The sequence below is a fragment of the Mytilus edulis genome, chromosome 1 (genome assembly GCF_963676685.1).
Source record: "Mytilus edulis chromosome 1, xbMytEdul2.2, whole genome shotgun sequence".
In the NCBI taxonomy this organism is placed as follows: domain Eukaryota; kingdom Metazoa; phylum Mollusca; class Bivalvia; order Mytilida; family Mytilidae; genus Mytilus; species Mytilus edulis.
In genome coordinates, this window is record NC_092344.1 from 37,349,103 (window position 1) to 37,361,385 (window position 12,283).

A 12,283-nucleotide genomic window follows, 5' to 3' on the forward strand; every position below is an offset into this window, starting at 1 on the left:
TGTGGTTAATGCTAAAAATAACCATGTTCCATCTTCAATATTGAAAAAATATCTATTAAAACATGAACTAAAACCACAAAAAAACTTCAAGCAATAGTGAAATGTCTACATCAACCAAATTGGTAGCAATCTTAGATTTATGCAGAGAAAAGAAAAATTAAGCACAGCTATCATTTGAAATAATGATATAAAATTGTCAACAAGGGATAGCGGATATGCCCGGTACATAGAACACGACACTTGTATGCGAGGAGTATTTATCTAACTTACGGCTATTGATACACTCCATAAACTATTCAAAATTTCCCCCGTTTCTAATTGAATTGCAAATGATTTTACAAAATATTTAATGTTTTTGAAATCCTATTTATAGAAAGATGATAATTTGAATGTTATATTAATAGTTATTTGTTTTAATAAAGTGTTCCTATTTTAAAGCTTGCCAAGCTTACCTGAAAGCGGATATAGTTTTTGCACTTGATTCCTCTGGAAGTGTTGGACTTTCTCATTTCAAAAAACAGATTGACTTCGTTAAAGACTTCGTCAACAAGTTTTCTATTGGTCCCACTAGAACTCAGTTTAGTGTTGTAACATTTTCAGATACAGTTAACAATGAATTTACTCTGAATGAATATCCGAACAAACATAGACTTATAAATGCGATAGATAATATTAAGTACAGAATAGGAGCCACGAATACTCACTTAGCACTAGAATTTGTAACACAAAATTCTTTTCTTTTTGCTAATGGTGGACGGTCTAAGATAAAACGAATCGTAATTATTTTAACTGACGGAAAGTCACAGATCCCAGATCAGACAAAGAAAGCAGCAGAACAACTTCATCTGTTAGGAGCACAAGTGATTTCCGTCGGAATTGGCTCTGGTGTAGACATACTTGAAATAACAAGAATTGCAAGCGACAAGCAGAATGTAGTTAAGGTTGAAAATTTTGACAAACTTACTACCATAGAAACGCAAATTCAAAATGCTGCATGTCAGAAAAAATCAGGTAAAATATGTTTATGTACGCAAAATATTTTACGCAGTACACAATTTAATTATATATCATCAGTTTTAGCGACAGAAGTAACAGTTTTTAGGTATTTCGTGAATAACTGCACGACTATGTTGCATTAAGTGTATACTGCTATGTAAAAACAAAAGCTTGAAACAAATCATTATCAAATAGATATGGAAACCTCACAATTATGAAAACTAGATTTTATGTTTTAATGTAACAACAAATAAAAGACACATTTTTTTTTATCAAGTGCAAAATAAGTGAAAAAATCTCATCTGCATCTTTTACTTATATTTTTTCAACTTCCTTGTTATAAATGATTGAAAAAATACATATCTAGGAAATTTGAAAAGAAAAAGTTATATGAGATGTTTATGTTTCTGGTAAAATCATTTTTTTTACCCCTCCCCCATTTTTCTCAAAATTTCACTCAAAAAGACTGACTTGATTAGTAATAAAATTTGAAAATTGCATTACTCAAAAACTACTTATTGGAAATACACAATTCTTTCACAGAGTTAAGTTTGATTATGATAATTATCAAATTCTTTGCTATTTTCCACTTATATCACAAGTTTTGGAAATAATTCCAGAACGAGATTTCAATGAGACTAAACGAGACTGAAATGTCAGAAGAATACATCCTTAACAACTGTCGCACAAGAGAGAGGTTAAGCTAGCTATACAAACCCGGTTAATTAACGAGTTTTACATAAAATAATGCCTGTATCAAGTCAGGAATATGACAGTTGATGTCAATTCATTTGATGTGTTTAAGCTTTTGAGTTTACCATTTGGTAGGGACTTTCGGTTTTGAATTTTCCACAGAGTTCAGTATTTATGTGATTTTACTTTTTACTAAGCCAGGAATATGACAGTTATATTCCATTATTTCTGTTTTCGTAAGTTGATATAGTCGAGTAATTTGTTTTGCCAGTTTGTATGAACTTTCCCTTTTTTTCATTTACCTTCGAGTTCTGTATAATTTTAATACTTAGTCGCATATGATATATTGGATAAGGAGATTAATCTCGTATTATCCTCGAGTCACGGGGTCATATGCATTAATTCACCCCTAGATTATATGCACAAAAATGAAATAACACAATCACGTCAAAATATGTTACTAAAAAAATGATTGATTTTTCGAGTTTTGCATTGCTGTCAGATATGGTATAACTTTTGCATGCATACCATGGTAAAATTTCTACACTAATGACATTTGCATTTACAACAATAATCTTCCATAATTAATTGTGTTTTCTTTATTTTTAGATACCTTAGAAGATACAGATTTTTATTCATTATGCAAAATCGGTAGGTGAAAAGTTACTTAATATGAAATCATTGAAGATAATTCATCTATGAATGTTTATCATCCATCTTAATGTTGTCTTTTATCCATTCAGCATATGATCTTCTTTTTGTTGCAATTTCAAGTGCAGTTTCATAGATACACTAAATGATTGTTCTAAGAGCAGCAAGATGATTAACGTATCTAAATCTGTTCTTTTGAATATTTATAAAAATCAAAACTGCATTCACTTCATATTTTTACAGATTTTCCAAAAACAACCCGACACATTTATGTTAAAGGTTTTCAATCGTCTAATACTTCGTACTATAAATGGCCTGTTAAACCTTTGTTTTATTCGAGTGTCAATGATGAGTCTTTTGTAGACGGAACGCACGTATGGCGTACCAAATTATGAGCGTGGTATTTTTAATTTTATAATTGTATTTTTATTACATTTTGAAAGCAAAACTCCAAACACAAACCTTCGGAATACATGGTCTAGTGAGATGAAAATTCAATGTCAAATCAATAATTATTGATTATCGTTGATAATCTCAACGATGTTGATTTTCTCGCTTGAGCCGGTAAGGCAAAAGCGAGAAAAGCAATCAAGTTGAGATGAACAATAGTAATCTGTTTTATCGCTATTTTACCTATGAACACGTTGTCAATTTCATGTCAATTTCATTGCTTACTTAGCTTCTAGCGATAATTTTCCATCTCATGCGAGTAGCATGATATGAAAAATTATTACAAAAAAAAGATCAAAGGAAAAATGCACAAAATAGCGATAATACCGGTTATACCTTATAATAGTTCTCAAACTTAGGGATGCAGATATAACTCGTTCAAAAACCGATACGTAAACTCATATTTTGCACTACATGCGTCAAATGTCGATTTGTGTAATAATGACCCCCATTAATTGAAATATTCATTCATGTCCAGTGAAGGATATTTATTCAATATTGTCGACATCGCGATATCTACAATGTTAACACGATATAGTGTCAACATTGTTTACATTGTTTGAACCCTTATATAATGTATACATCGTTGACATCGCGATGTATACAATGTTAAAACGATGTTGTGTTAACATCGTTTCCATTGTTTGAACCCTTATATATTGTTTACATCGTTGACATCGTTAACATTGCGATGTATACAATGTAAACACGATGTCGTGTCAACAACGTTGACATTGGTTGAACTCTTATATATTGTTTACATCGTTGACATCGTTAACATCGCGATGTTTACAATGTTAACACGATGTCGTGTCAACATCGTTTATATTGTTTGATCCCTTATATATTGTTTACATCGTTGACATCGTTAACATTGCGATGTATACAATGTAAACGAGATGTCGTGTCAACATTGCTGACATTGTTTGAACTTTTATATATTGTTTACATCGTTGACATCGTTAACATCGTGATGTTTACAAGGTTAAAACGATGTCGTTTGAACATCGTTAACATTTTTTGAACTCTTATATATTGTTTACATCGTTGACATCGTTAACATAGCGATGTATACATATAAGAAGATGCGGTATAAGGTTCAAATGAGACAACTTTTTATTTAAGTTACATCTTTTATAAGTATACCCCTATAGGTTTGACATTAATACAGAGTTTTGGTTTTTATCGAGTAACAAGCTATGAAAGGCACAAAAAACACTAGTGTAAAACTATTTGAACAGGAAAAATAAAGGTCTAATGTAAAAAAAAACATGAAACCAGAAACACGTATGAACAATTCAACAAACGACAACTACTGAACGACAGATTCCTGACTAAGGACAGGTGCAAACAAATGCAGTTAGTTTAACGTTTATATACGTACAATAGACTTAATATAAAATATCAACACGATTTTGACACAATATTGTTAGCATTGTTATGTGAATAATTTAAACAGAAAGGTATTTATAAAAAAAGAAGTGGTATGATTGCAAATAAGTAAAATTTCCAGTACATACATACCAACTGGCTCATCTATAGATAACCGTATGGCCTTTAACATTGAGCAAAGTTTATATGGCATAGTTAACAATAAAAGACGCCGACATGAAAAATGGAAAACAATTTTAACTATATAACTAACTGCTTAACCATGTTAACTTTTTTTTTTAAAAAGAACAAAAAAAAATGTATATACAACAACAACAAGATGTTGACAATATATTGTTAACATTACGATGTATACGATGTGAACGATGTAAACAGAAAGGTGTAGAAACTATATATACAATATAAACACGATGTTGACACGATATTGTCAACATCGCGATGTATACGATGTGAACGATGTAAACAGAAAGGTATAGACTTTATATATATAAATACAATATAAACACGATGTTGACACGATATTGTCAACATCGCGATGTATACGATGTGAACGATGTAAACAGAAAGGTATAGACTCTATATATACAATATAAACACGATGTTGACACAATATTGTCAACATCGCGATGTACACGATATGAACGATGTAAACAGAAAGGTATAGACTTTATATATATAAATACAATATAAACACGATGTTGACACGATATTGTCAACATCGCGATGTATACGATGTGAACAATGTAAACAGAAAGGTATAGACTCTCTATATACTCGATGTTGACACAATATTGTCAACATCGCGATGTATACGATGTGAAAGATGTAAACAGAAAGGTATAGACTTTATATATATATACAATATAAACACGATGTTGATACAATATTGTCAACATCGCGATGTATACGATGTGAACGATGTAAACAGAAAGGTATAGACTCTATATATACAATATAAATACGATGTTGACACAATATTGTCAACATCGCGATGTATGCGATGTGAACGATGTAAACAGAAAGGTATAGACTCTATATATACAATATAAACACGATGTTGACACGATATTGTCAACATCGCGATGTATACGATGTGAACGATGTAAACAGAAAGGTATAGACTTTATATATATAAATACAATATAAACACGATGTTGACACGATATTGTCAACATCGCGATGTATACGATGTGAACGATGTAAACAGAAAGGTATAGACTCTATATATACAATATAAACACGATGTTGACACAATATTGTCAACATCGCGATGTACACGATATGAACGATGTAAACAGAAAGGTATAGACTTTATATATATAAATACAATATAAACACGATGTTGACACGATATTGTCAACATCGCGATGTATACGATGTGAACAATGTAAACAGAAAGGTATAGACTCTCTATATACTCGATGTTGACACAATATTGTCAACATCGCGATGTATACGATGTGAAAGATGTAAACAGAAAGGTATAGACTTTATATATATATACAATATAAACACGATGTTGATACAATATTGTCAACATCGCGATGTATACGATGTGAACGATGTAAACAGAAAGGTATAGACTCTATATATACAATATAAATACGATGTTGACACAATATTGTCAACATCGCGATGTATGCGATGTGAACGATGTAAACAGAAAGGTATAGACTCTATATATACAATATAAACACGATGTTGACACAATATTGTCAACATCGCGATGTATACGATGTGAACGATGTAAACAGAAAGGTATAGACTTTATATATATAAATACAATATAAACACGATGTTGACACGATATTGTCAACATCGCGATGTATACGATGTGAACGATGTAAACAGAAAGGTATAGACTCTATATATACACGATGTTGACACGTTATTGTCAACATCGCGATGCATACGATGTGAACGATGTAAACAGAAAGCTATAGACTCTATATATATATATATACAATATAAACACGATGTCGACACGATATTGTCAACATCCCGATGTATACGATGTGAACGATGTAAACAGAAAGGTATAGAACATATTGATAGGATACAATGTAAACACAATAACGACACCATAAAGTTGACATTGCGATGTTGACAATATCGACAAAACATCGTACACTGGACATACTTCGAAATATTAGGTAAAGAGTCAAACCATTGGTGCAATTGCGGTGCATTTCATAATTAGAAATATCTTCCTTCTTTTACATAACTGACTACGTAATACAGTTTTGCGCTAATTTGTTCTTAATTTTCAATTATTGTCAGGTATATCTAAAACGATCTCTTTTACAGATTTTTGGATTTGGATATTAATAGGATTTGGGAGCTGCCTCATTCTTGGGTTCATGTTTAAGTTATGCTGGTATACAAAGTTGAAAGTCTCGACAGAAAAGCGCAACAAAAGAAAAATATCTTCTGCATCAAGTAAAGAAAAAACGGCAGCCGAAAAGCCAAGAAGGACAATTAATGACTTGGATTTTTAAAATTTAACATACAAATGTACAATTATACCGATGGGTATATTTATTATGCATGCAAGCTCTTATTTTGTCTAAAAAAACAAGTACAATCATGTTAAAAATTGAAAATTGATAAACACTAAATCAAATTCTCATATCAATATAAAAGTAGAAATAATTAGAATAGAATGTCGTAATGTCAGCTTAACGATAGATATGTGCTTATTATATATTTGAGTAATATCGGAGTCATCAATTTATTTAGTTTTGGCGAAAGAATGAACACCGTATAAACTTACAATTACAAAAAATGAAAATAAATGAAAAAAAAAACTTACAATGTACAATTGTTTGCATCTGTCCTCATTCAGGAATCAGTAGTTGTCGTTTGTTGGTGTTTCTTGTTACTTGTTTTGTATATAGATTATACTGTTGTTTTCCCGTTGAATGGTTTTAACATAGTAAATTTTTGGGACCCTTTGTAGATTGCTGTAAGGTGTGAGCCACGGTTCTGTGTTGAAGACCATACTTTGACTTATAATGGTTTACTTTTATATATTGTGATTTGGATAGAGAGGTGTCTCATTGGCATTTACACCACATATTCTTATATCTATCACTATCACAATGCATAAACGAAGTGGGAATATAAAATAAGTAGAAGAGTGCAACAAGCAAATACGCACTGCAATAGATTGTTCGTACCGTTAATAGTTATCAAAGGTTCCAGGATTATAATTTAATACGCAAGACGCGCGTTTCTTCTACATGAGACTCATCAGCGACGCTCATATCAAAATATTTATAAAGCCAAACAAGTACAAAGTTGAAGAGCATTGAGGATTCAAGATTCCAAAAAGTTGTGTCAAATACAGCTAATGTAAAAGAAGAGGGACGAAAGATACCAAAGGGACAGTCAAACTCATAAATCTAAAACAAACTGACAACGCCATGGCTAAAAATGAAAAAGATGTAATCTATGCCTGGGATAAGAAAATCCTTAGTGTTTCGAAAAATTCAAAGTTTTATAAGATTATAATACGGCGTTGAGAATTTCAATTCCTGATTGTTTTTCAGTTTTCTTCAAAACATTTGCAGAATTTACGAAAGGTACATTTTGAGAACGCACATTAAAATTTATTCACAAAAAGCAATCAATGTCAAAATAATGGTATGATAGACTACGCAATACACAGGTGAGTATTCGTCATCTATTATTTTTCCTTTATATTAGAAAAAATGTAATTCGAGCATTTTGGTAGTATTTGTATCACCTTTGTAGCAGTAGAAGCAGAGTTGTTTCAGGTTGTTTTTTTATTTGGTTTTATTTTGTTGAGAGGCGTTTTCAATTATTGGTGATATGAATACAAGTTTTTGTCCAGCAATTTGTAATATATTTCAATTTAATACATAAAAAGGTAGAATAAAAAAATGTTATATAATTTTAATAATGGTATACATTATGCCGTTAGTTATCTTCTTGCATTCTTTCTTACAAATCAGTTGAAAAATGCTTCGCTCGTCAGCTCGCAAAAAGCAGAAAAACAACAAACAAAAGCTCAAACCTCATTCAGAACTCCTTCAGTCATTTGTAGGCCAACATTTTATTTCATACATGTGATAATTATTCATATCTTTTTCAAGGAAGAAAAAACATTTTTCTAAAAGTTGGAAATTAATAAATATCGCCCACAACATATTAAATTTGCCACATGCTTTATGTGCCTGTCCCAAGTCAGTATATTGCAACGCAGTGGTTACCTTTTGATGGCTATTATTCGTTTGATTCTCTGTCCTATGTTTTCTTCCATTTATCTGTTTATTTATTGTAAACCTGTCGTGTAATGTTGTCATTTTAATGTTATAATGAACCCTGCCATTAAAGCGGGAGGTTTGGCATGCCACAAAACCAGGTTCAATTTACTATTTTTTTCATAAAATGCCCTGTACCAAGTCAGGAAAATGGCCATTGTTACATTATAGTTCGTTTCTGTGTGTATTACATTTCAGTGTTGTGTCTCTTTTGTATAGTAGTTTTCTTATATTTGATACGTTTCCCTCAGTTTTAGTTTGTAACCCGGATTTGTTTTTCCTCTAACGATTTATGAATTTTGAACAGCGGTATACTACTGTTGCCTTTATTTACAGTTGGTTTATGTCTGCAAGATTTTGTTTTTGGTAATTTGTTTTGGTATACATTATGCCGTTAGTTATCTTCTTGCATTATTTCTTATTTTTCATTCGGGGCCTTTTATAGCCGACTATACGTAATTGGGTTTTTCTAAATGTTTAAGGATGTATGGGTGTCTATAATTGCTCACATACACTTCATTTAAGCTTTGGTTAATGGATATATCATTGACATTTATACCACATCTCCGTATTATTATACAGATACAGATATCAAAATGAAAATGTCGATAAAACAAAACTTTAGATCACCATCAACCTTCAACAATAAACATATTTCGCAAAATGAGCTATAAAAACAGATACAAAATATGCTATTGAAAATAAGGTCAATTAAACGAAACTTTAGGTTTCCATACGTCTTTCAAAAATAAACTTTTTTTGCAAAATAAACAATTAAATCAACGAATGACAAATGTAAAACCAATTAATTTAAGAAAACTTACGGCCTAGTTTATGTACAAAACGAAAAACAAAAATAAATAAATATTAAAACCAGCAACAACCACTGAATTACAGGCAAGTATGGAGTATGGACAGACACTTGTAAAATAGGACTTGTTATACATATTTAATAGAGTGGCGAATCCCAAACCTCAAACATTAGACAATTGTGTATCAGAATATACAAATCAGTTGAAAAATGGTTAGCTCGTCAGCTCGCAAAAAGCAGAAAAACAACAAACAAAAGCTCAGACAGGACGTCGCAGGGTATTTATACATACCAATTCTACAACAAAAGATGCCAATAAGTACAGATATAAGAGTACTCACAGTTACTGACAGTTTAAAGCCAATAACAATATTTAACAACAAAAAAAGGCTCAGACCGGACGTGGCAGAGTATTCATACATACAAAAAAGATGTAATAAGTACAAATTTGAGAGTGCTTAGAATTACTGACAGTTTAAAGCCAATCAGAACTTTCAGAAAATTATGTATCTAAGACTTAAATATCAACCAGTACAAATCCAACATCTAATGGATATAGTGTAAATTTAGACTTGATCATCAGTCAAAGAAAATCATGATATGGTGCAATGCAAAAAAAAAACCCCCAAAAAAACCCACCAGGGATCGACAGATTACAGAACCGTGAAGGTGCATATGCATATAACCATAGTGGTCAGTTTGGATTTAAATTACTGATACTAGTTACCAATGACTTCTTTTCCGGGTTTTGTAAGTAGCTATGTAATAACTGGCCAAACGGGTGTCTTTTACTTTGCTGCCACCACCTGTGTTTACAGGTACACAGGGAACCTCAATAGACTAGAATAACTAGTCTAAAACAAAACAGAGAATGGTTTAAACGCGGGTGTACTTTATATTACTAGACCAACAGGGTTAAAATACTTCTGACACATTAACTTTACTTTATATTTAACAAGAAACTCAAATAGCGAGAACAATAGGGGTAAAGAATATTCAAATACGTAATAGTCTGTGTATCTAAATGCACTTTCTATCGTGTAGTTTATAGAACAGCATTACACTGTAAAATAGAGGCTGCACCTCTATAACCTGGAATCGCATATAAACTAACACTCAAGAAGTGGAAACTTCCAGGACAGTACCATCAGACTATTCCACAAATGAATATTATCTATCTGACAATCGAATAGTCTCTTGTCTCAGCCTAACAAGAAGATCTATTCTCTCATGAGACAGTCTAAGGACAACAACCAGAGACCAGTTGGACAACAATGGCGTATTATGTGTTTTCAGCAAGGAAAAGTAAGATAAATGTGAGCATAAAGATGTTTTATCAGTAAATTCACAGATTGTTCAGTAAACAATATTACACAGTTTCTATCTAAATTATTTGCTACAGTGTTCAATAAACTATTAAATATGCTATAACATTAACATATATTATATCTATGCTATCTTCTAATAAATTATATATTACAAATAACCTTAACTTGTTATATTTAATACTATGACTTCAGCCTCCTGGAGTAAGCACAGGAAGACAACTTCAATCGCTGAGATTGAGATTATTTAAGAGAAATCTAATTATTCTAGCTTCTTACAATTCCTAACCTAACAAATATTCAGGATCTACAAATATTCTCTCTGAATGCTGGAAAACTCAGCAAACAGGATACTTAACAAAATGTCCTTAACACAATGGGAGTGGGAATGGGGAAGGCATGTAACTTTAATCCTTTTACCTTAAAGAAACAGGTTAGCAAATAAAATCTAGCCTGAATAAATAGACCAGCTATTTATATGTACATGTACGTGTACAATTATATTAACTCCATTTTTGATTCTGATCTAAGTCTTAGAATACAAAGACTTATAATGAACAGAAAACGTCCAAAATGTTCTAAACTGCAGTAAAACTGCTTAAACTACATGAAAATCATGATAGAAATATGATAAACTTCAGCTATCAACTGACCAAAAATCTGGCAACATATCCGTAGGTCTGACAAAGTAGGAAGAGCCCCTGACAAACAGGTGCAAGCTTTATATACCCGACGAAGCTATCGGGGTAACGAACGGTTCTTAACGGGGAAACGAACGGGGAACTGTGAACGGGCCTGACAAGAACGAAAATAATCCCCGATTGCTAGAATTAAGTACATAAAAACGTAAACAACATGTTTACGGAACAGAAAAATCATCTTAGTATCATTTACAATCACAAACAATATCGTTTTAATACAATAATCCTGGAATAATCAATCTACAGCCGCTATAGTATTCATACACTGTTTTACGCTAGTGGTACATAAAGTTCACTGAGGTTACACACAGATCACCTCATTTGCATAATCAATACACAAAAATCATTGTGCCGGAAATGGCGACTGAAGTGAAAGTGAAAGTTTACTACAAAAGTTATCTCGTTTATACAACAATAAAAATGGTTTTACACTTGGAAAACGGATTACATAGAACACTGAAAACATAATGAATTGAATTAAAAAGGTGAGAACCGGTGTCAAACTTTAAAATAGCCAAAAATTGAATCATAGCCGATAACAGGTGCTCGACATGAAAATACACATGTCTTCCAAGGAATTTCGCTTGGCCAAATCATTACAGCTATCCATTATAAATAAAAATACAAAAAAACGGCGATGTGGTATGATTGCCAATGAACCAACTCTTCATAAGAGACCAACATGACACATACATTAACAACTATAAGTTACCGTACGGCCTTCAACAATACACAAACCCCTTACCGCATGCTATAGAATGTGCGTATATATTTACATTCTATTTATTTGTAATTAAATTTTAAATCTAAGACATCACTTGATGATAAAAATCAAAATTTAACGGATGTATATTTTGTATCCTCCAATGATACATGTAGACAGTATTCAATGGATTCTATGCGCACGTTACCACTTTTCCAAAAGTTATTTTAGTCAAATAATGCATATTCATGCAACTATATCAACCAACTGAATAT

The 12,283-nt window shown here is 31.7% G+C and overlaps 1 protein-coding gene across 1 annotated transcript; it reads left to right on the forward strand.

The window, feature by feature from the left end:
* The first annotated feature begins 215 nt into the window (after window positions 1-215).
* On the forward strand, window positions 216-6,934 carry LOC139513256 (collagen alpha-1(XII) chain-like). The gene is made up of 4 exons (XM_071301628.1): window positions 216-222; window positions 439-1,011; window positions 2,299-2,340; window positions 6,490-6,934. Exons 1-4 carry the CDS (start codon window positions 216-218, stop codon window positions 6,678-6,680), a joined length of 813 nt encoding a protein of 270 aa, XP_071157729.1. The 3' UTR covers window positions 6,681-6,934.
* Window positions 6,935-12,283: the final 5,349 nt, after the last annotated feature.

What these genes read in the sequence shown, in the direction of transcription:
- LOC139513256 (XM_071301628.1), top strand. An exon ending in TGCATGTCAGAAAAAATCAG is followed by an intron (nt 1,012 to 2,298) that starts GTAAAATATGTT and finishes CTTTATTTTTAG; the next exon opens with ATACCTTAGAAGATACAGAT. An exon ending in TTATTCATTATGCAAAATCG is followed by an intron (nt 2,341 to 6,489) that starts GTAGGTGAAAAG and finishes TCTCTTTTACAG; the next exon opens with ATTTTTGGATTTGGATATTA.